This window comes from Nilaparvata lugens, chromosome 11, assembly GCF_014356525.2.
Source record: "Nilaparvata lugens isolate BPH chromosome 11, ASM1435652v1, whole genome shotgun sequence".
In the NCBI taxonomy this organism is placed as follows: domain Eukaryota; kingdom Metazoa; phylum Arthropoda; class Insecta; order Hemiptera; family Delphacidae; genus Nilaparvata; species Nilaparvata lugens.
The window spans coordinates 4696989-4722837 of NC_052514.1; the positions used below are offsets into that span (position 1 = coordinate 4696989).

The 25849-nt window shown below is 33.9% G+C and overlaps 1 protein-coding gene across 2 annotated transcripts; it reads right to left on the minus strand.

Moving 5' to 3' along the window:
* Positions 1–6429: 6429 nt before the first annotated feature.
* LOC111051143 (keratinocyte proline-rich protein) lies at positions 6430–21994 on the minus strand. Of its 2 annotated transcripts, none has more exons than XM_039437455.1 (4): positions 21813–21994; positions 12596–12765; positions 11096–11525; positions 6430–7266 (listed from the first exon to the last, which is right to left on the minus strand). In XM_039437455.1, the coding sequence occupies exons 1-4, from the start codon at positions 21822–21824 to the stop codon at positions 6967–6969; spliced, it is 912 nt and encodes a 303-aa protein (XP_039293389.1). In that variant the 5' UTR covers positions 21825–21994; the 3' UTR covers positions 6430–6966. The 2 variants fall into 2 exon arrangements, with proteins under 2 accessions (XP_039293389.1, XP_039293390.1); XM_039437456.1 differs by having other exon boundaries at positions 11096–11522; positions 21813–21963.
* Between the last annotated feature and the right edge of the window lie 3855 nt (positions 21995–25849).

The window sequence follows — 25849 nt, forward strand, 5'->3', positions numbered from 1 at the left end:
ACTACCAGTGTCACAAAGCTTCACGGGAAAGAATTACATGAACTATCGGCTTGAGATAACAGTAAAAGTTGCGACATAAACGCCCTATTCCATGGGATATCTACTTACGCTATTGTTTCTCTATGGTGATACTATGTTGTGAGATCCACTTTTAACTGTCAGACAATTAATAACCTCAATGTTTCCCGTTCAAACAATGATGACAATTGACAATTTGAAGTGAATTAGTCCTCTGTATAATATACTAGCTTGCCCAGCGAACTTCGTACCGCCAAAAAGTCAATGTATCTCATGTCACACTTGACTTTATTTTGGTGAATCATGGAATTTATCTAACAATCAATATTTTCATTTACATCTCAATACGGACTTCCTATGTGCTTAGTTATGCAGCCTTGATAAAAAAACATAACTTAGTTATGTTTTTACTTAGACACGCAGGGATGTTTTTATGTAAATAATATATTTTAGCGCTAATGCCAGGAGTTTCTTGGATATATATTGTCAATTTGAGAATGTCATCTCATGCTCCTATCCATCATTATTCCAAGGTAACGTGTGTCACTCACCAAAGACAAAGATGGACAGTCACAGTTTTCAAAGAGTTGCATATTTTCTTTCTCATAAACTGTAGTTTATGTACATCTTAGTTATGCATACTTAGTTATGTGCTCAGTTATTTTATTATTTCGAAAAACATATTCTTCTCAATCAATTGGTAGTAGGCCTGATATCTATTAGTAAAGTATTGAATTAAAAACAAATTAAAAAAAAAGATGGGTCAAATCAGTGTTTCAAACATTAATTCAAAGTGTTCATAGTTGTTGATTGTCAATAGATGGTCCAGGAAATATACGATGTAAGAAGAATCACACAGAATTCCATATTCTTTCCATCTTCCATTTTAGGATGAATATAAGCTAAGCTAAATTCAAAGAGAATTGTAGATTATTCTTTCATTCTTTAGTTATTAATGATGCAATATGAACAACTCTCTTTCATGAGGTGAATAATTTTCCAGCATTTTCCAGTTTCTCAATGATAGGGGACTGATAATAAATTATTGGTATAGGTCTTCTGAGGAGCCATTATATACAGCTGGTACCAATCAACTACACTTAAACTCCAATCAGTTTATAAAAAGAACACAGTCATAGTCAAGATATTTCATCTGTAGAACAGCTGTTTTGACGTATTTCAAAAAAATCATCGAATTTCACAATTTACATAAAGGAAAAAGTACTCTGAAAACAATTTTATATACACATATACGGTAGTCTGATCGTAGTTGCAAATATGTTGCCGTCAATCCTCATTATGTTATTCCCCTAAATTATTCTCGTTTGATAATGACGCTTAGGTTTATTTAGCGAACTATATTAGAAATTTTAAGGTAGGGTTATAAAAAGGGCACTTTGTTCCGTGGATGTTTTTTTTACAAGAGAAATATTTGATCAAAATAAGGGGAAAGGTTTTTAAGCGAAAATAGATGTAAAATTTCAAATAGTTCAATGAGCAAGGAAAGTTGTGTGAGTGTACCACACCAGATTTTTATATATTTTCTACTTAGGAACGTCATGCAATTTGAACGCTTGTGTTTGCTAATATATTTTTCAAGCTACAACCGTTTGATTGAGATTCACATTTTGCAGATTACTCTCCACTCACTTCAAACCTATTGATTAAATGAGACTCAATGATGTTATTTATAAGGAATGTCAACAGATTAAAGTGAATCTCACGCATATCATGTAAGTGATCCGTGAAGATACATTTTTTGGAATCAAATTAGTGTGTGAATTAAGTTATCATTTTTACATAACCTCTAGACTGTGTACTCCAAATTAAGGTTTAGAGCAGTTTTGGGCGAATGCCTGTTGTTTTCACCTGCATTGTATTTGTATATGAATAAATAAATAAGAGTGAATCTCAAACTGTCATCACTCCTTATATTATTGATAGCACCACAGCTTCCCATTCAACAAATCTGGAGTCAGGAGAGAATGCCACTGAGTACTTCAGCTTCAAATTTATATAATATATTATTAAATAACTAGTAGTTCTGTGAACAGTAAACCTCACGCAGTATTCTCATCCACAAGTACCTGATGTCAACTGTATTAAATGTTAACAAAATCAGTTCACGTTTGAATTTGTATTCCATAATTTATTAATATTTATGTTAATTTAAACAATGAATAGAATATATTTCTGTTCCAGAATTTATATAATATTCACCCAGTTCCGTGATAATCTTTCCATTTAATAAACATTATTTTTTTTCAATAAAAAATATTATAATTTCTTCAGCATTATTTAATTCATTTGATTATTTTTAATCACCTATTAAATTAGTTTTTTCGAATGTGAGAATATTGATACTGATGGACACGCATAATAATACCATGACTGCAAAACAAAATATTTAAACCAAAGACCTTAAAGCTGCGATTAGATCAAATTTATTAACAAAATGTTAATAACTCAATCCTTATAGATTATATTGGATTGAACATAACTTATCATACACATGATGAACATGTGTGTTTGTCAACTTGCGTTCAATCTAATAGAATCTATAAGGATTAAGTTATTAACCTTTTGTTAATAACTTTGGTGTAAACCCTGCTTAAAGATGCATTCCTCTTCAAGGTCTTTGATTGAAACTATATAGACCTTATACAAATACAGTAATAGACTGGCTTCTCCACACATCTGTGTAATCACTTGTCAGCTGATTTATGATGAATAATTCTATAGTCTGATTTTTTATCTAATATTGGCGTATGAAGGAGGCTCCTTTTTCCTTTTATATTATCCTTAAAATGCAAAATTTCCAAAAAACTTGTATATACGTCGACGCGCAATTCAAAAAGGAACATACCTGTCAAATTTCATGAAAATCTATTACCGCGTTTCGCCGTAAATGCGCAACATATAAACATTTAAACATTCGAACATTCAAACATTTAAACATCAAGAGAAATGCCAAACCGTCGACTTGAATCTTAGACCTCACTTCGTTCGGTCAATTAATTAATACCTCAACATTTATTAATACAACATATTTAATTAAATACCACACATATATTCAATTAAATACCACCCTATAGTTAATTGATACTACAATAATTAATATTTATACCTCACTCAACAAGTGGAAAAGTTGGATTAATCGTTGGTGGAAAGTTGGTTTGTGATCGCTCATCACACTAATTGCATGATAACATTATTTATTATATCATTTTATTTTCTTGAAAGAATGTGAAATGATGTTGAGAACTGCAAGAAAAAAGAGAAAAATGAGAAAACCATAAAGAAGAAGGTGAATAGAATATAGAAAGACTTCTTCATTAATTTGATGACGTGGCGAAGTTTGGACAGTAATGTCCTCTCTACCACACAGCCACTTAAGGTAAAGGAGAGAGAAGAAGATATTGATAGATTCATTATTCAACTACGGTTTTGTATCTTCATATTTTTTGATAAGATGAGTAGTCTTTTTGATTTGATACTGATGGAAAAGTGAATACGGTATTTATTCACGTTGTGTGATCAGTGTTTAATGCTCAATCATTACGTTCTGGGAATATCACATCACATCTCTGTCAAGAAAGTATGAAAATCTCTCACATAACTGTACTGTTTTTGATGACCAATTATTAGATATTTTGGAACAATAGTGAATAGGCGTATACTCTCCATTGAACTATTATTTAATGATATTCGTATTGTTCATCTCTCATTATTATCCTTCATATAATTCATTTATGTATCAATTTTTCAGAATCCTGAAAAAAATGTACTGTAAAGCCTCGATAGCCCGAACTAACAGAGACTGTTAGTTAACAAAAATCTGGAAGAATCAGGAAGATTCTATACTATCTAGATATGACGTGATATTCCCAAAACAATAAATTATTGAACTATTGAACATACAACGAGAAAGCATATTCACTTTACAACATTCGAAAGGGTACGACAATGCTATTGAAATGATATAAAAATGATCATGGTAAACTCACATGGAGAACTTGACACGCCATTCAGAGGACTCTATTCAAACTTCACGTGGGAGACTGTGATTGTAAAGTAACGTTACCGTTACGTGACGTTACAGTTTCCGTTTCATGACGTAGAGGTGCTTGACGTAAACTTAACGTAACGGTTAATGCGCTAGTCTAGGCGAAATGAACCAGAGGATGACCTTGACCCACTAACAATGAACTTGACGGCAACCTTCCTTTCACTTTCTTTCTACTCACTCTCTCACTCTCTCTCACGCCCACTCTTTCCAACCTTCCCACTCCTGTGCTTACTTTCTCTCTCTCATACTCTATCAATGTATCTGTCACTTCCCTCTCCATCTATCTTTCTCTATCGTCCATTCACCTTGCTAATCTCATCACTTTGATACTTCCTTTTTGTTTTCAACCCTTTGAAATGTATTTTGATTGTACATCAAACAAAGAAAGATAATTACACTGAAATGATTCTTTTGATATTTTCATTTGATCTGAAAGAGATCAAATCAGTTGAGAAGAAGAAATAAAATCCAAAATAGAAGGAAACATAGAGAGAGAGCTATGTTCGTCAAACAAAGAAAGCTATATTACACTGCAATGATTCTTTTGATATTTTCATTTGATCTGAAAGAGATCAAATCAGTTGAGAAGAAGAAATAAAAATTAAAATAGAAGGAAACATAGAGAGAGCTATGTTCGTCAAACAAAGAAAGCTATATTACACTGCAATGATTCTTTTGATATTTTCATTTGATCTGAAAAAGATCAAATCAGTTGAGAAGAAGAAATAAAATCCAAAATAAAAGGAAACATGGAGTTGTATGTAGCAGATGAATCACAAGATCTGCATCTGCAACATTTGCTACACACAACTCTGTTTTTCCTTCTATTTTAGATTTTATTTCTTCTTCTCCAAGACCTCCGTAGACCTCGAAAGATCAGTCCATATCCTCAATGAAATGGGTCAGAAATATAATTTAAAAATATCAACTAAGAAAACCAAAATTATGGCATTCAGAGGCAAATATCCGGTCAGATCGAAAATTGTTATTAACAATACAGTGTTGGAACAAGTTTCTCAATATACATATCTAGGAAGTGACATTAGTTACAAAGATGAATTGGATATTGAGAAGAGAATAGGAAAGTTCCAAATGATATGTGGAAATATCAGCAGGACTTTGGGTAAAAAAGCTAGAACAGATACAATTATGAAATTTTATAAGATAATGGCCGCTCCAGTCCTTCTCTATGGTAGTGAATCATGAGTTACTACGAAGCCACTTGAAAGTAGAGTGTAGGCAGCCGAGATGAGATTTCTCCGAAGAACCAAGGGATGTGACAGAAGAGATCATTTCAGGAATGAAGATATTAGGAAAGAATTGAAAATCTGCAGCATGAATGAAAGAGTTACGGAGAATCAGCATCAATGGAGGGAGCATGTTCAAAGAATGTCAGCTGTAAGAATACAATTTAAAGTCTATAATTATCAGCCAGTAGTCAAAAGAGATGTTGGCAGACCACGCAAGCGGTGGCAATAATAGGTTTTTTTTTGTTTATTTGAATAATTGGCTACATGTGAGTCGGAACAGGTTGAAGCCTAATCCTTGTTTGTAAGTTGTAAGAAGAGGAAGAAGAAGATTTCTTCTTCTAATCTGATTTCCCTTTTCTCTTTAAGCGGGGTTTATTCAACGAGCTTTTATTCGCTGACATTTAAATTCAATTCGACTTGTTGGTTCTCATACTACATGTTTCCTTTCATTTTCAGAAATCTCTTTTCTTTTTAGTGTGCAAAGGTGATATTGTGATGGATGAAGGATTAGGCTCAACTCACAGTTACGCGATTCAAGTCGAGAAGAGACTCAACTCTAGTTGAGAGCATGTGTTTCCAAATGGTGACACTCAGACCAGTCGATTCTAGTCTCCGCGACGTCACCATATGAAAACACATGTTCTCGACTAGAGTCGAGTCTCTTCTCGACCTGAGTCGCGTAAGTGTGAGTTGAACCTTACATTGTTGATGAAGATTGAGAGTTTCCACTTCATTACATTTTCTATTAATTTTGAAGCTAAGAGCTCTTTTTGTAAACTTCAGTTATTGATTTTTTATAAAATTGTTATTCAATACAAACACTCCGATTCTCTTGAGAACTCTGTTTCAATTCATGATTGTTTCAACACAACAATATCTAACTTGAACAACTGTCCATTAGTTATGTGCCATTTGTTACCATTGGTAGACAAATGAACAAGTTACTTCAAACGAACAAATTTAATTATTACAGTCCATTCATGAACGGCTATCTATATCACTATTCTTCAACATGATACAGACAATCAGTTTATATTAGTAGTAAGGTTGATAGTGGAGAATGAATAGATAAATAAATGAATAGATGCAACAATTGGTTGGACCAGGTATCCGGGATTTATTTACAAAATTAAACAGTATAATACAATAAAAACTGTCGAGGTACAAATGAGAAATAAGACTTACAAACTAATGACAGTGGTCAAACATAATTGACCTATGATAAGGCAAGAATTATGACAAATATGATGGCTATGATAGTTCACTCATGGTAACTGGAAGGCGTGAAAATATTAGGAGTAGGTGACTCAAGGACATTTTTGTGAAAAAAAGAGAAATGAAGATCATCAGAGTAGCAGTAACTGATAACTGTTATCGTATTACAACTCAGTTATCTGTAATTGCTGGAAGGATAAGAAAAGGGAAGTGGTGTTGTTTTTTGGTAAGTTAGGAGAAATTGAGGAACAGTTACAAACAGTAACGGTTACTGATGGTAACGGCTACTTTTCAGTAACAGGTACCGAGAGTGGAGAGTATTTTTGGGTAGTTTTCCTAAATATATGATGGTAAGTTGAAGATCATTGAGGCTGTAACTGTCACAGTTACAAGTAACGGTTACTGGCAAGTAACTTAATGGTGGTAGCTGCCATAACCGCTGTCGTATCCACCGGAGTAACCTCCGTAGCTGAGACCAGAGTCGTAGCTTGAGTAGCTGCCGTGACCTCCTCCATAAGATCCATAGCCACTTCCATAACCTCCGTAGCTTCCGTAACCACCTCCATAACCGTGACTCTTGACGACAACGGGAACTGGCTTGTGAACGTAGACTGGCTGAGGAACTGGAACGGCTACTGGCTTCTCAATGTGCACGGGGTAGGGCTTGGGAACGGCAACGGGGTATGGCTGGGCAACTGGTACCTTCACTGGAACCTGTACAAAGGAAAGTAACAGTTAGTAACAGATAGAGTTTGTAACATAAACAGTATAGTTAGTAACAGAAAGCAGTTGAATATTCAATAATAAAGTAATGGTTTACAACAGAATGGATAGTTGACAATCGAGTCTAAATTGAAAAAAATATATCACTAATATATAACCAGGTAGAAGATTGAGATAATAAATTTCTGATGAGAGAAGGAAGAAAAATATGAGAATGATGAGTAGAAATTATTGGGAAAGCAGAAACTATGGGCCAAACCACACGAGACGTTGTCAGACGAGTCGGCAGGGCAAGAAGCTCTTCTATAAAAAAGGCTCCTCTTCAATTTCCAGTTTCCTCAGTCTTCGACTGATTGGCGTTCGGAAATCAGCTGATAATCAGCCAATTGGAGAGCTTTCTGCCCTGCCGACTTGCCTGAAAACGCCTCATTTGGCTTGACCTTTAGCCTAGTGATATGAAATGAATGAGAGTGTATGTGGGAAAAACATGAATGAATAAATAATAAACTGGAGATTCAAATGGAAATACGTAGATTACGATCTGTGATGTTCAAGGGAATTTTTCAAATAATAGATGATCGTTAGAATATTACAGAACTTTGAGAATTGAATAGGTTACAGGTAAGTGGAGCTTTGTAGGAAAGAGAAGGTAGAAGGTAAATATGAGAAGATAGATCAGATGTTGAGAGAGATAATACGATAAATAATTATTATAGAATAATGGGAATCATAAGATATTGGATTGGAAACAAAGTGAAAATACCTCAAAGTAAAAAACCTCCAAAATACGAGATATCAGATCAACGATTCAAAAGAGATGCAGACGGTAAATTTAATGTGAATAAATTTAATGTATTAATGGGATGAGGCAGGATATCATGATAGGTAATTGAAAAATATGATGAGTTGTGAAAAAGACCCTAGAACTCGAAAGAGATAGTGAGAGGATCGAACTCTCATTGAAGAATTCCAATTTCAAATTTTGAAAAAAATGTTAGAATATATTGATTTGAATATTTAGATATTGATAGATAATATAAATATATATATTATCTTAGATTAGCCTATATATTTAGATGATATATATTAGATAATATTGTATTAGATAATATGATATAATTTAAATATTGATAGAAGAAAATTGATTTATGATATTGAAAAGAATTCATTTCTGTTGACATTACTCTTTTTGAATTCAAGACTTGAAATTGCCTACTTTATTAACTTGAAAGACGTGTTGGCCTAATCTCTTGGGAAAGCAAGGCTAAGTTCTGTCAATACCGTCAACATTCACAAGTTTCCTGGATTAAAAAATACAGCAGAATGCAAAGGTCAAACAGATATCACTTAATATAATAACTAGAATCGTAAAAACTCTACAATCAAACAGCTATCAACAAGGAAAACTTAAGTATACTAGAAATTGTAGCAACTCGGTAATTGTCACAGTCAATTACTGCACTGATTGATTGACTCATAAACTACCTTCAAACCGAGTAAATTCTCAATAGTTTTTACTAGTTTGGCATTCACAACCAGTGTCGGCTAATTAGTGCTCGCTTTTGTGCTCCAGTTAAGCAATCGTGGGCTCCTTCTATGGGAACACTAGTTACAGCACGCAACGGAGTCTGCATATGCAATTATCTGCCTGTTCAAAAGAGAATATGCTCCGTGTAGTATATCTATCTATATTCCGGGGTTAAATATAGGTTGCAAACGTACTGAGATTCACTATTTACTGTCAGAATTGGTTAGAATGGGAGACAGTGATGTTATTCTTCAGAAATACTGACAGTTTTAAGTGAATCTTAAATCTAAGGATCTTACTACACAGTGAATATATCTGTAATTTTATAGAGCTGCATTTCGTATATTATGTATTTTGGGGTGAAAACACATTGCAAAGGCAGTGGATATAACTGTTTATATGTTCAGAACTGCTCTTTGTATATTTTGTATATCTGTGTTTTAGGATAATATATGTTACAAAGATAGTGAATATATTCTTAGTTCTCTTCTACTTCTTCTTCTTCTTCTTCTTCTTCTTCTTCTTCTTCTTCTTCTTCTTCTGTCTTCTCCTTTTTCTTCTTCTTGTCCTGTCTTCTTCTTCTGATTCTTCTTCTTCTTCTTCTTCTTCTTCTTCTTCTTCTTCTTCTTCTTCTTCTTCTTCTTCTTCTTCTTACTCTTCTTCTTCTTCTTCTTCTTCTAGCTCCTTTTTCTTCTTCTTCTATCTGTACACATTCAGAGCAGTTCTTTGTATACAGTATAGGCTATCTGTGTTTTGGAGTAAATACACGACGTTTCAAAGGCAGTTAGTATACCTGTATACATGTGGAGGTGTTCCACAAAATGACCGGCTAATTACTTGGAGGAATTTCACGTGATTTGAGAGGCAGTTTCAAGGCGAAACACGCGAGTCTGTGAGAATAACCTTGAGTCTTGAGCCAACTACAATTTGTGTTGGAAGTTGCGAGACAACAACTGATCTCAGCGAGAGACTGAAATGGGGACAGCGGAATTTCAACAACTTGCAACTACTGGACTTACAGTGGAAGACATTAGTCTTCTATCCAAGCCGGCTATTCTGGACCTAGTGGAAGACATTAGCCGTTGGAATTTCTGAATGAAGATGCCGTTGATATAAATTTAGTTGTGCTAGATTTACAGTAGTCGTTACATTGAGAGCTCGTTGATATAAATTAAGTTGAATATAGGTGAATTAGGTTGAAATGTAGGTAAATTAAGTTGAAATATAGGTAAATTAAGTTGAATATACAGAAGGAGTTACGTTGAGAGTTTTGAAAACTGTCATGTGAATCGAGTTACCCAAGTTTTATGAATGAGAAAACTTTATCATTTTGAAACAGTGTTTGTTTACATTTGAATTTTATCTATTCGAAAGGAACGCTAGGAGATCAATACAACAAAATACTACCACACACAAAACAGCTTTATTCATTGGTGGAGAATTAAGAGAAATGATATTTATTAATGAAAAATATATATGTTTCTTTGTCAAAGAGGGATAGAAATGACTCTAGAAATCGTACTACAGAAGAAAATGTAAGAAGTGAGAAAAATGAATTGGATTTCAAATACTATAGATCGAAAATAACAAAGAAATATAACTATTACATTGAAGTCATAAGTACCTACCTTTAATGTGATGATATTGATTTCTATTTGTGACTATCTAACAACAAATTATACCGTATCATCATTCATCAGAGCGCGACCTTTATACTTGATCCAGTACTATTGGAGACACAATGTATATAAATTATTGAAAAGAGATGGAGTAAGCTTGGATATTTGTAAGATATTACCTATTTGAAGTAGGAAGAGTATTGAACGAATTGGGGGATTAAGAAAGAAATATGGATCCAAGAAGTCAGATTCTGTTGAGTTGAGACATGATGATGAATTACTGTAACAAGTTACTGATGGAGTAACAAGTAACAAGTAATAACATGAAGTCTTCAAGTAATAAAAAGCCTTACAAGTAGTAACGCAGAAGCACACATTACAAGTGATGTAACTTATGTAAAGAAATATTATGGGATTAACAAAGAAACATGGATTCAAGAAGTCAGATTCCATCGAGTTGAGACTTGATGATGAATTAATGTAACAAATTACTGGGAAACTAACTTAGTAACAAGTACGGTAACTAATGTAACTGGGATATTTTATGAAAAATAAATAACCAAATAACTGAAAGAATAAGACGTTGATAATACAATCAAATTATTAACCAAATAAAGAATGAGTAACGATATAGCAATCAAGTTGTAACGAAAAATCAAATTTGTGAGCATACCTTGACTGGGTAAGGTACAGGCTTCTCAACTGGGTAGGGAACTGGCTTCTCAACTGGCACGGGGTAAGGCTTTGGCACATGAACAGGGTAAGGCCTGTCCACTGGCACAGCGACTGGGACCTTGACAGGGTATGGCACATGCTTCTCAACTGGCACAGGTACAGGGTAAGGATGTGGCACGGGGACCTCCTTGTGGATGGTCACTGCCTTAACGTAGCCTTCGTGCGAGTAGCCGCCTGATCCGTAGCCCAATCCGTAGCCTGATCCGTAGCTTCCATAGCCTGATCCATAGCTTCCGTAGCCTCCGTGGCTAAGACCGCTCAGACCGGAGTAACCAGAGCTGTAGCCGATACCATGGGAGAGACCGCTACTGTAGCCGATACCGTGAGAGAGACCGCTGCTGTATCCAAGACCGTGAGAGAGACCGCTGCTGTAACAGGAACAAGTTGATCAATATTTGGAAAATCAACAAAAATGTAGTTGACGGCAAGAAATTGGAAATTCAGAAAATCTGAAGTTTGGCTTGCATTCGGCTACTATAGCCGAGACCGTGAGAGAGACAAGTATAATAAGGGACAAGTTGAAAATTATTGAAAAATCAACAAAAATGTAGTTGACGGCAAGAAATTGAAAATTCAGAAAATGTGAGCTTTTTAAGACCGCTGCTGTAACAGGAACAAGTTGAATAATATTTTCAAAATTAACTAAAATGTAGCTGAGGGCAAGAAATCGATTAAACCTATCCATTCTAGGTTTACACTATAAAGTCAGTCACTATGGTACAAGTATAGTAGGCCTACTTATTTATCCATGCATTTATCTATTCGCCAATAAAAAATAGTATTCTATGAGTATCCACGGAGAATTCTCAGTGCATTTCATCCATGATAAATAAAAAATTGACAACCAATTCTATGCAGTTTCAAGATGGCTGTGATCCTGTGGTATCGAAAATTTATAGCCGATATTTGTTGAAGATATTGTATTGATTTGAAAATAGCTCACATGAGTTGAAACTTGTTATGAATTGATATTTGATAGGCATCATATTCTATTCAGATGGCTGTGAAATCGAAAATTTATAGTCGATATTAATTTGTTGAAGGTATTGTACCAAAAGATATTGCATTGCATTGATTTGAAAAAGGTTTCACCAGTTGAAACTTGCTATGCATCAGTTTCAAATTGGCAACATATTCTATCCAGATCAAAGATAGCTGTGATATCAAATCGGTAACTGATATTTGTTGAAGATATTGTATTGATCCGAAACTGTCATTAAATGAAGCTTGTCACTTCTTATAAAAGGTACTGTATGTTGATTTGGAAATGGCTCCCATGAGTTAGATCTTGTTATGCATTCATAAAATATAATTGAAGATCATTTTAATTTAATTTGGCGTCCCTTATCTACCCCTATATCCGTAACAGAGCTCATAAACTTGTAATGCTCTGATAAAACATAAATTAATATTATTTAATTTCAATTTTTTTTGTTACCTGTATCCGCCTCCATATCCGTAACCAAGTCCATATAGCCCCCTCTTCTCAGTCTTGGTGTCCTTTGCTGGCTCAGCGGCCACAGAATCTGACTTTGGTTCAGCCGCGACTACGTCATCGACTTTCTTCTCATCGGCCAGCACAACGGCTGCCAGGAACAGAGTGCAAACCTGGCAAAAGACAGAGAAATCAGATGAGTTTTCATGAAGGAAAGACAAAGAAATCAGATGAGATTTCATGAATAAAAGTCAGAGAAATGTGGTGTCATGAGGAAGGGACAAAGAGATCAGATGAGATTTCATTAACAAAGAACAGAGAAATAAGATGTGGTGTCATCAGCAAGGGACAAAGAAATCAGGTGAGATTTCCTTAACGAAGAACAGAGGAATCAGATGTGGTTTCATGGAGGAAAGACAAAGGAATCAGATGAGATTTCATGAATAAAAGACAGAGCAATAAGATGTGGTGTCATGAACAAGGGACAAAGAAATCAGGTGAGATTTCCTTAACGAAGAACAGAGAAATCAGATGTGGTTTCATGAAGGAAAGACAAAGAATCAGATGAGATTTCATGAATAAGAGACAGAGCAATAAAATGTGGTGTCATGAACAAGGGACAAAGAGATCAGATGAGATTTCATTAACAAAGAACAGAGAAATCAAATGTGGTTTCATGAACATAGGACAAAGAAATAAGATGATATTTCATGAATAAAATACAGATAAAAAAGATGTGGTGTCATGAACATAAGGCAAAGAGATCAGATGAGATTTCATTAACAAAGAACAGAGAAATCAGATGTGGTTTCATGAACAAAAGACAGAGCAATAAAATGTGGTGTCATGAACAAGGGACAAAGAGATCAGATGAGATTTCATTAACAAAGAACAGAGAAATCAGATGTGGTTTCATGAACAAAAGACAGAGAAATCAGATGTGGTTTCATGAACAAAAGACAGAGAAATCAGATAAGATTCCATGAACGAAATCTGTATCAATATGATACAAAGATTTCAAAATGAAATATCAAGGAATATGGTCAACGCTCCTTGGTACAACAGAAACAATGAATTGCATAGAGATCCATGCATTCATTCCATTTGTGTTCAGTGAGATAAGTTGATTTGCCATGCGGCATGAGGCGAGACTCCATCATCATGTCAACCCCAACTGCTGCAGAATGAAGATCTTACCAGAAGGCTGAAGAAAAGGAAGCATCTTGAACTAGTTTAAAATGAATTTGTGATAGTGTACTATATAATTTTCACTGATTGCATGTTCTCAGAACTACCTGAGACATCGATTGATGAACTGAAGCTTTTTTCATAGAACTGGAATTTGAACTGACAGATTTTTCATAGAGTGAGATTTATAGTGCGAAATGAAAATTGATGGTTATTCTCTGAGAGCTAGTTGGATAGTCGGATAATCAAAATAAAAAATGCCCAAACGACAAAGAAATCAGATGAGATCCATGGACAAATGACAAAGAAATAAGGGAAGATTCCATGAGCAAAATACAAAGGAATCAGATGATGCTCCATGGACAAAAGACAAATGAATAAGATAAGATTTCAGATAATAATAATAATAATTATAATAATAATAATTTTATTCATGGAGGCAACAGGTAAAAACCCATTTTGCCTCCTTCACACATTACAATCATACACTATACAATCCAAAAATGTATTTTAAGATTTAAGTATGAAGAAATGTTAAAAAACAAGAAATGCAATGTAAGTGAAATAATAAGAAATATAAATTAAATGAATCAAAAATACTAACAAAATGTCAACAGTATGTCAAATGAATGAGAATGGAATTAAATATAAGACTTTAACAATTTTAGAAAACTTGAAATCAATAATTACTGTTTTCAATTAATCAATTATCAATAAACTACAATAAATGAATCAATAGGCCTGAAAAATAATTATTCAATTAATCAATAATTATCAATAAATCACAACAAATAAATCGATATTTATAATGAGAAAATTGCAAAGGTAATTAATTAAACCCTGAACTTTAAAACTTAATAAAAGTCTGTTGATTCAAGTTTAGCCTACAATGAAAAGAAAAATAGAATGTCTGTGAATCACTACCACATAAAATTAATGAAAGAAAGAAACGCAAATCACGAAATGACAAATCACATAATATTATCGACTAGATGGCACGCCATCCTACGGAATTTGTACGGGGAGAACCAAAAGATATCCAAGTGCTGAGAACAACTATTGAAAATTCTCTGTGCTTTATTCAGAGGAGAGTTATAATGACTCACCGTTCTGGAGGCTTAATTCAGAATTTGGCAATTCTAGATCCACATATTTGGGTTTATTATCAATCAAAATTGAGACACCGTCACCTTCCATGGAAAGTGTATTGAAAACTGACGATTAAATTTTAAACTTAGAAAACACAGCCAAAACAACCACATTTCAATCGGTACATGCCTGGAAAGCATATTAGAACTACAACCATTCTAATGCTATTCAAAGTAGGAAATAAAGCCAGGTCACTGGGTAAAACATGTGCCGGTTATTTCAGAGAGATCCACTGCCAGCATCACTTTGATGGGAACCACTGACGTTATTTATGAGGAAGACTGACAGTTTGAGGTGAAACTCATTGTAGCAAAGGATGTTGAACTGAGAAACGAAAAGGTTATCGGCTTATTTGGCAGCTGACTGAGTCACGTCTTCCTATTTGCTGGTTAGTCATATATATATTGACTATAAAGTATATACTACAATGTATTATTGTCTGAACTCACCTATATATTTGTTGGCTTCTTCCTATTTGCTGGTTAGTCATATATATATTGACTATAAAGTATATACTACAAAGTATTATTGTCTGAACTCACCTACATAATGTATATGTTGTCTAAAGTTAGCTTTGTATATTGACTGATCAAGCAGTCAGATATTGAATAAAGTTTACTATATATAGGTCTGTTTAGTCGACTATCTTTCTCCAAAGTTGGCTTTTTATATCGTCTGAATATATAGTAGTCCAAATTGGCAAAAGATGACTGTGCGGTAACAAGCAGCTTACACAGAACCAGTTAAAGGGAACTCGCTTATGTAACTATTACAATAACGGTGATACGGAATCAGAATATGTTACAATTCGGAGGAAGCTATAAAGTACGAAAGTGGCTCGTCCTATTATGGCAGAATAGGAGGAAAGTAAAAACTAACCAATAACATAAAAACGTTTGCAATCTCTCCAGACGGTTCTAAAGGATAATAGTATTGTTACCTCTCTAATTTATCAACTTATTACGGGGTTGAACTTTTGTTATCAAAAAACTTTTGTGATGGACTCTTCTATGATTGATGTTCAATCAACTGAATCAGTTTGAGATAGTAGTGACTACGAAGCCAAATGAAACAAAATTATCAACTTGCATTCATCAAGAATCTATTGAAAGAGTACAGATAATTTATAAAATATAAGATTTATAAAATATAATCTATATAATAAGAGAGAGTAGGTTTGTGTTTGTTCGTGTGTTCGTGTGTTCGTGTGTTCGTTTGTTCGTTTGTTCGCTTCAAAACATGTCAACTTGTGGATTGCATACCGGAAAAACGGGAATGATTTAGATCTCCAAATTTTGAACATAGATTCTAAAAATATCAATCTCGTATAACATATATACACGTATAGTATAGGAAATTTACGAATGACGCATAATCATGTCTGAACTACTGGACTGATTAACATGAAACTTTGCATTTACATTCTCAATTTACCGAGGATGGTTATATTCTTCATGATTTCAGTAGGTCAAGTTTTCAAGTAGACCATCGTGGAGCACGGGTTACCTGATAGTCGATAATAAATTGTGAAATCAATACCAGAATAATACTCTTAATGAATCAAGGGAATCAAAGATTCTTTATGAGTCAAGGACTTTTTTGACTCTTGAAGGTATCATAGACTCAGGGTTAAAGTATTTGTGAGCCTCATGGAAATATCATGGATATTATTACCTATTGAATGAAAATCCAAAGTTTATTTGAGACAACCCAATAATTATTTATCGATCAGCATTTGAATGAATGCAATTTTCATCTGAATTATGTCATGGATTATTTTTAAGACTTGGGTGAAATCAGGTATCTTCAAGACTCCTTGTGCCTATTGCATGTCAAAATACAAACTAATTTCAGTAGTCAGCTGATTATTACAATACGGAATAATTATTGTAGCTTGTATTTTATCATGCAAGGTATCATAGATTCTTCAAAATCTTGAAGTATTGAGATCTATCAAGGACGGAACGTTTTTAAGAGCAGAGCCCAGGTATCATATATATATATTTCAAAATCTAGAAGTATTGAAAACTATCTTTGATTACAAATAATTAAAGAAACTATTCAGCACTCGAATTTTTTAGGAAATCTCAAAAATCAAATGAGTAAATTATTGAAAATTCTTCAACATTCAATTTAAATAGTATTTAAAACTCCTTCTCTACTCAGAAAAGATGTAAACATGATTGCAAACCCATCAACCCAGTCAGCTCGAAACTAGTTCTGAAAACTTCACTCTCAAACTGTGCACCTAATTAACGATGCACATTTTGCATAAACCTCGTTTTCTGAAACTGTAGTGTAATCCACGGGGTCATTTCTCAGAACCGGTTCAACGTCAGTTTTTCCCAACCGTCGTTTAGCAATAATCCGCTGATCTACTTATTTTTTCTTTTCGAAAAAAGCGGCAACAACTACAGTAGATGACCTAGACTGGCGATGTGACACTGCGCATGCGCGGTAATCCGCATTTATTATAATAAATGAGCTGCTGCAGTGTTATTGAGCAAGTTGTTACAGAAAACGTTAACTTCTTTTGTTTATGGTCACTTTCGCTTTTATGGTTCTGTCTCTATGAAGGTTGAATGGATGATGACTGTATACTAAGATCCACTTTTACTGACAGCATTCCTTATAAATTAACACCATTACTTCCCATTTAAACCTATACTGACAGTTTGAAGTAAGTGAATTGGTCATTCCAAGATCGGACGCTTGACTGTTATTCTTCGCAATCTGTCAGAATTGATAGAATGGAAGCGGTGTTGTTGATTTATGAGGAATTCTGACAGTGTAAAGTGAATCTCAGCATTGCTCAATCAAAATTGGATAACAATTTTGCGAATAAATTATACAATGGCTTTTATTTGGGCTGACACTTGGGGAGATGTGTGCTGAATGGACTTCTATCCTGTGTGTGCTCATGCGCAGTTTGCAATATAGTATTCAGCTCAAAAGTAAATTGCAGTAATAGCTTAATGAATGGGATCTTATCTTCCATGATGTCATGAAGAGTTTGGAATAGTTGGTTTGAAATAGTTGATAGTTTGAAATTGTCAATAGAAAATTGAGTTAATTTACAAAAACAAAATGATATACAAATAGACGAATTTATCCATCATTTTGACAATACATCAATCAATTCAACTCGAATTTGTTTTTGAATGTGTTGTGTATCTGTTATTTTGAAATATATTTTTGTGAATTATGATTGCACTTTGTATGATGTACAACAAATAGACATAACGATTATTGTTGAGTATAGTTTGGAATAGCTTTCAGTTGAAACACTGAGAGATATTTCTTGTAAACAAACTAATTCAGTTGTGTATTCAATAAAAGAATTTCTTCATGTCAATCTTATTCCAATCAAATAAAATTGCATTCTTCACAATGAATAATTCAATATTTATGAATAAAGTGATCATACAATGGAAACAATGAATCTACAATGAATAGAGATGAATAACCAGGTGGAGTTTGTGTAAGAGTTGGGCTCAATAGAATAGAATAGACCGCCTTTATTTTTCCTAGAGAGCGAGTTTGGGCGCAATCGGCCCTCTCTTACAGTCAACTCTCAGTAATGAGTGGATAAATACAGAAACACTACTTTGTGAGAATCACAGCTCGAAGACAATATTCAAGGGAGAACGTGAAGCATTGGAGCACAATATTATAGATGAGAGAGTTGCTGTTAGTTCTATGATTTTTGTCAAGACTAATATTAATCATCGAATTTGTTTAATTTTGTACTTTGTACAATCTAGAACAAATGTAGGTAATCAGACAAAAAAGTTGTATGAGATAGCAAAGGACAATGATAGGAAGATAAGTAACCAAAGTTAGGAATATTTGTATTAAGTTGTTCCAAAAATCATTAGAAATAACAGAGAATTCGATGTAAATCATCTCCTTTTATTGCTTCAGTTACTTTTTTCGGAAATGAATGAAATATCTTGACATATTTCAAAATATTAACAGATTTTCAATACATTCAACTCAAAAGAAACAGATCTTAATGATATCCTATCCCTATATTTACTTGATTCCTCACACCCATTTGATGATAGCTCATGGGTTTAATTATAGAGTCTCGATCTATAAATGTGGACTAAGTTGCACTTATTCAAATTTGAGCCAGAATTAAAATCTTGTCCGTTCAACCGGTTCAATTTTTTAATCCTACAAGTTCCACGGAGATGTTTAAGTAGATGTTGTTGATCGTTTGAGGCACGAGATGTTGAAAATGGAACGGAAATGTCAAAATTGAATGTGAAATTAGTAGACATAGTTTATGGAATTATGATTTAACGGGGGCAAGTGCATATGAGGTAAGACTGGGACTTGTTAGGCCGGAATCAAGAAGCGTTTATGTACTTTTTAATGATAGAATCATTATGCATTTGAATAGACTATGTAGGCCTACTAGACTAAATACAGGTATAGGGATAACTAGAGTAGAAAAGTGTGGGAAAGATCAAAGAAATAACTATCTGAGAAGCTCCTCCAATCAGTTCTATAGAGTTTTTTCGTTCAATAATCAAACTTCATAATAATCACGATTATGTTATATTATTTAATCTGATGAAATGCAATACTTCATTTGCCATTATAGTCTATTATGACTCCTAATCGGGAACTAAGTCCAGTAACTCTCTGTACTTTTTGTAAATAGTATCTTGTTCACATGTAAACTTGTCCTATGTTTTTGTGAATATTTTGTATGAATTTTGGTGATTAAATTGAGACAAGAGACAGTAGAAATTAATCACATGATGATCACGGTATTGATATCAAATTTGGACGAGAAATAAGGAAATGACACAAATTACATTATTATAACACGACATTTTCGAAAATGTTACATCAATTCTGGATCATTCAGCACTACTTTCAAAAACTGTATTCGAGAGAATATAATCATAGAGAAACAATAGCGTAAGTAGATATCCCACGGTTTATGTCGCAACTTTAAATGTTATCTCAAGTCGATTACTGTCGATTATTGTCGATTTTTACTGTTTTGTTGGGGTGAGAGTGTATGAACGGCACAATATGAGAGACTACTAGCGTCACACAGCTTTTTGGGAAAGAAATACGTGCACTATCGGCTTGAGATAACAGTAAAAGTTGCGACATAAACGCCCTATACCATGGGATATCTACTTAAGCTATTGTTTCTCTATGATATAATTCAATTTTGTGAGATGTTTTTAAATTATTCTGAGAGAATGCATGCAATGACAATCTCTACCCTACAAAAAGTGGATGACAATGATTTCTAGTCAGCCCAACTCTATAATTTAAGAGTGATGGATTCAATTGATGTATACAAACGGATTCGGTAGGATTAACCAAAAAAATATCTCAATAGATTATCTCTCAATATTGGGATTAATTATTACGAGAGAATAATCCAATGTTCCAATAGATTAACTCTGGAGATTGTATTGTATAAACTCATAAATAGTGTATCCACATTGGTCGACATGAAATTAAATGATTTGAAATACATGATATATTTGAATGAATTAGATAACAGTTGAATATTATGTGAAATTATAACATACAAATCATGGAATCATTGATGTATTTGACGAATCAACTGAACAAATACAATCAATGTGTTGACATCAATTGAAACAATGTACAAAAACTAATGCATTATATTACAGAGGTCTTGATATTTCAAATACCATTAGAACAATTTCATTTTAAAACTAATGTATCTGAGAGGTCTTTATACAAAATGCACCAATTCAGCTGAATCATTGCGATGTATCAAGATGGATTACAGTATTTTGATAAACAAATGAAAATGTATTTTCTGGGAGATTATTGGAGAAGATACAATTAAACATAATGTATGCAATGTATTTTCTGGGAGATTATTGGAGAAGATACAATTAAACATAAAGTATCCAATGTATTTTCTGGGAGATTATTGGAGAAGATACAATTAAACATAATGTATCCATGTATTTTCTGGGAGATTATTGGAGAAGATACAATTAAACATAATGTATCCAATGTATTTTCTGGGAGATTATTGGAGAAGATACAATTAAACATAAAGTATCCAATGTATTTTCTGGGAGATTATTGGAGAAGATACAATTAAACATAATGTATCCAATGTATTTTCTGGGAGATTATTGGAGAAGATACAATTAAACATAATGTATCCAATGTATTTTCTGGGAGATTGCTGGAGAAGATACAATCAAACAATTGCAATTTATCATGAGTGAAAATATTACATTATTATGATCGAAAAATTATGATAAGAATCTATTTTATTGAAAAGTGATGAAGAAGATTCAATTAAGTGCAATGTATCCAAGAATTCAATGTATCATTATGGAACATATTAAGACAATATGAACGAAAAATAATAAAAATGTATTTTCTGGAAAATTTCTGAAGAAGTTTCCAATAAGCATAATGTATCCAAGCTTACAATGCATCATGATGGGAAATATCACAGTATTATAGTCGAGAAATAATTGAAAATTTATGGAGAAGATTCAATTAAACACAATGTATCCAAGCTTGAAATGTATCATGATGGAAGAAAATTATAACAGTGACCTACTATAATCGAAAAATGAGAAAATGTATTTTCTGGACAATTTATGGATAAGATTAAAATGAATACAATGCATCCAATATAGATACTTAAATCTGGTGTAACACAAATCAAAATGTTTCATTCCATCTAAATCATTGCAATGTATGATGATGGAAAATATGTACTATGATCAAATAATAATAAATATGATATTTCCAGGGAATTGATGTAGAAGTTTCAACAAAACACAATGTATCCGAGAAGTAAACAAAACTGTATCGAGATAGATAAACAAAAGTGAGTTGTGGTACTTACAAGAACCTTCATGTTTGAAATCCAAGAGTGAACTGATAATTCTGATGACTGGGGCTGCAGCTTATATAGTGGAGGTTTCTACCAGGGTGAGAGACTATGGTCCTTGGTCTTGGAATCTTGGAAGATAGTCTTACTCGTGAAATTGGGGGAAGCCAGCTGCAAGAAGCTAGGTAAGTGGTGGATGAGAAGAGGAAGATGAAGAAGAAGAGAAGAAGAAGAAGAAGAAGAGAAGAAGAAGAAGAAGAAGAAGAGAAGAAAGAAGAGGTAGAAAATGAAGAGTAAGAGAATGAAGTAGTGGTAGTATAACGTGGAGTAGGAACCTGCAAGAAAGTTAGTGAGGGGTAGATGAGAGGGAGGAGAAGTAGAAAAAACGAAGAAGGTAGAGTGGAAGATGAAGAATAAGAGGTAGAAGTTGTGGTAGTATAACGTGGTGTTGTGGTGGTGGTAGAAGAAGAGGAAGAAGGAGAAGAAGTAATGGTATCAGTAGCGTGGAGGAGTAGGGGTCTTGAAAGACCTGGGACTTGAAAGATGAAGATGAAGTAGCAGAAGGCGGTGGAGGGATGAAGTAGAGGGAGGAGTATGAGGAGGAGTAGGAGGAGAAGGAAGAGTTGTGTGGAGGAAGGAGAATGGTGGTAGAGGAGATGGTCAAGACAAAGAAGCTGTGAGAGAAAGGATAAGAGAGAGTAGCTGTGAGTGAGAAAAAGTTGTCACTGGAGAAGGCAGAAGCAGGAGATGTAAAGTAAACGGTAGTGTTGAGAAATGATTCTGATCTGATTTTTGATTTTTTGATAGAATTCGATGAGATTTGGCAGGAATATTCCTTTTTCAACTGCGCGTCGGTGTATACACAGGTTTTTTTGAAATTTTGCATTTTAAGGATAATATGAAAAGAAAAGGAATTCCTCCATACTCTAATTTATCACTATAATATATATCATCTAATTTGAAGATAGGATTAATCAGACTATAGAATTATTCATAATCAATCAGCTGACAAGTGGATTTTTTCGCATGCATTACACAGATGTCTGGCCATGTCTATTTCTATAAGGTAGGGTTTCAATATATGATGCGTGACCATCAGTATCAATATTCTTACATTTAAAAAACAAATTCAATAGGTGATTGAAAAAAAAATAAATGATTGAACAATTCTTGATTGAACAAAAATAATTTTAAAATAGTTGAGAAATATTTTTATCAGATGGAAAGATTATCACGGAACTGGATCAATTTTCATATGAGATACAAATTCAAACGTGAACTGAGTTTATTGACATAAGTGAGTTTTTGATCTTGGAGAAAACAAATAACAGTTTTTAAGAGTAAATTATGATTCAACTGTGAATTGTGATTCAACTGAGTCAACTAGGGCAGGTGACTTCAGATACATGTGGATGGGAAATCTGCGTGAGGTCTACTGTTCACAGAACTACTAGTATTATCCTTCAGAAAAAATAAAGCCCAAAGGTATATTACCTGTTTGGGGAATGGTGATTAAAATGTGAGAGAAGTGAGAAGTTAGGAAGAGTTGCAAAGGTGAATAGAGATATAAGAATTGATGAAGATAAGAACAAAGATGGGCAACGGATTAGTAGGAGAAAGAATAAGATAGGAGAGGAAAATGGGTCAAGCAAAAAAAACATAAAGGAGAGGAATATAAGAGGAAACCTGGAAAAAGAGACGATTGAAAAACACAAGAGCAGGGAACAGTATTTATTTATTTGTTGATATAATTACAAATCATATGAATATGATCGGGATAGGACAACAGGCATAGCCCAAAACAGTACAAGAAAATGAATGGATTAGAAGAGAAAGGAACATATAAGGTAAGAGAGAAAGATGTGAAAGAAAAGGAGAAAAAAGAAAATGAGGAAAGAAGAATCAAGAGAAGAAGAATTTGGATGGAAGAGAAGAGACGAAAACAGTTATGGTGAGAGAGAAACATGTGAATGAAAAGAAGAAGAATATGGAGAAGAGAAAAAAGAAGGAGAAGAAACAAAGGAGAAGCCTCTCTCATTCTTAAAATTTTCATAAATTTAGATTTAGATTTGAAAGACTGAAAAACGTGAAACGTACTTTGAGGAAAAAACAAAGATTGATAAGGAGAAAAATGAGAAGATGATGAGAGGTAGATGAGTTTGAAGAATGGAGAAGACAGAAGTGGAAAATAATTGCAGACGAAGATGAAGAGGAAGTGGTGGTCGAAGATGAGTATGGATTTGAAACAGAAAGGAGAGGAAATCACTGATAGACAAAAAGGGAAATTTCCCCTTTTCAAAGGGAAAAATGAGAGTAGGAGAAGCCAAACGTGAAATTATGAGGAAGAGAAGATTGACAGAGAAATGAAGCATTTTTTTTCCATTTTGGCAACAAATAGAAAAAAGAGACTTTCAATTATTAGAAGAAGAGAGGAATAAAGCAAGAGAAGAGTAGTGTTGTCAGATGTTATCAATCATTTTAACCAAAAATTTCTCCTTCTCATTCCCCTTCTTCTTCTTCTTCTTCTTCTTCTTCTCTTCTTCTTCTCCTTCTTCTTCTTCTTCTTCTTCTTCTTCTTCTTCTTCTTCTTCTTCTTCTTCTCTCTCTTCTTCTTCTCTTCTTCTTCTTCCTTCTTCTTCTTCTTCTTCTTCTTCTTCTTCTTCTTCTTCTTCTCTTCTTCTTCTTCTTCTTCTTCTTCTTCTTCTTCTTCTTCCTCTTCTTCTTCTTCTTCTTCTTCTTCTTCTTCTTCTTCTTCTTCTTCTTCTTCTCCTCCTTCTCCTTGCGTCTTCTACTTCTTCGACTTTTCTTCTTCTCTTTTTTATTCTCCTTCTCCAAGCGTCTTCTTCTCCGTCTTCTTCCTCCACTTCCAACTCTTCTTCATCTTCCACTGTCTCTTTTCTTCTTCTCCTTTTTCTTTTCTTTCTCAATGCGTCTTCATTTTTTTCTCTACTCTATTTTCTTCTTCTACTACAACCTCTTATCATCTTCTTCTGTCTTCTTCTTCTACTACTTCTGTGAAAAGTTAGAAGTAGAAGAAGTGAAGAACGAAGAAGTCGTCTTCTTCTTCTTCTTCTTCTTCTTTCTTCTTCTTCTTCACTGTTTCTTTTTCTCCTTCTCCTTCTACCTCTTTCATCCTCTCCACCTCCTTATCCCCTCTCCATCTTTCCCAGCATCTTATTATAGAAAGGGAATGTGTTTTGTCTCTGTCTATGTTTGTCGTCTCACATTAGGCTACCTACTACTTACTATTGACAGCTCAGCTTACATTATCATCATTTTCGCGTGCATATTTCGCCTTTTTTTCGCCGACCGATGACACCGATTATATATTATCATTTCCTGATCTGATTGCTGTCGCCCCAGTACGGGACGAGTTCCCCGTGTGGCCTAGCCCAATTTCATCTCTGCTCTGCTAAAATGTAAAAGTTGATCCTGGTCAAGAGTTGATTGTGGTCAAGATTTATTGCCGGCTCGGACGAGAATCACTTAATTTTTGCGGTCATGTTGCGGTCATCTGAAACTATTTTGTCACTTTCAATTTCTTTACGATGTGATCGAGACCAATTACAAAATACAATGAGAATTAGATTACCAGATTTGCAGGAGAATGATATTACTGTACTAATGGATTTAGACCAATCAGTTCTTTTGAATTTATTGTTATTTTTTCAAGCTAATGGTGTTGACAAGAAATGAGTCACTGTAATTCATTTTTTCGCCCCACTTGGATGTAATGAGCTGGTTTTCGTGCGTCATATGGAGGCCGAAAATGATTGTTTTCTGACCAGGCCGGTAAAAGTTTTACGGCCCTGGGGCTGTAAAATAACCTTGAAGTCAGCTGATTCTGATTTGATGTGAACGTCTTTACAAAATGGTTTATGAAACGGAATCAGTTTATGCTTCTAGAATTGAATAAGTATTCTGCAATAAGATACTATCATTTTATTTGGATGAATAAAATACAGATAAGATATATATTATAAACTATTCAAATTCGATTTTCAGAGTAGGATAGAACTTCTAACCTAAACTTCCAAAGTCAACGACAACAA

Bases quoted from the DNA above. Each gene is read 5' to 3' on its own strand.
- LOC111051143 (XM_039437455.1), bottom strand. The intron at 11,526-12,595 runs GTAACAAAAAAA...TTCCTGTTACAG, and splicing joins GGATATGGAGGCGGATACAG to CAGCGGTCTCTCTCACGGTC. The intron at 7,267-11,095 runs GTATGCTCACAA...TCCTTTGTACAG, and splicing joins CTGTACCTTACCCAGTCAAG to GTTCCAGTGAAGGTACCAGT.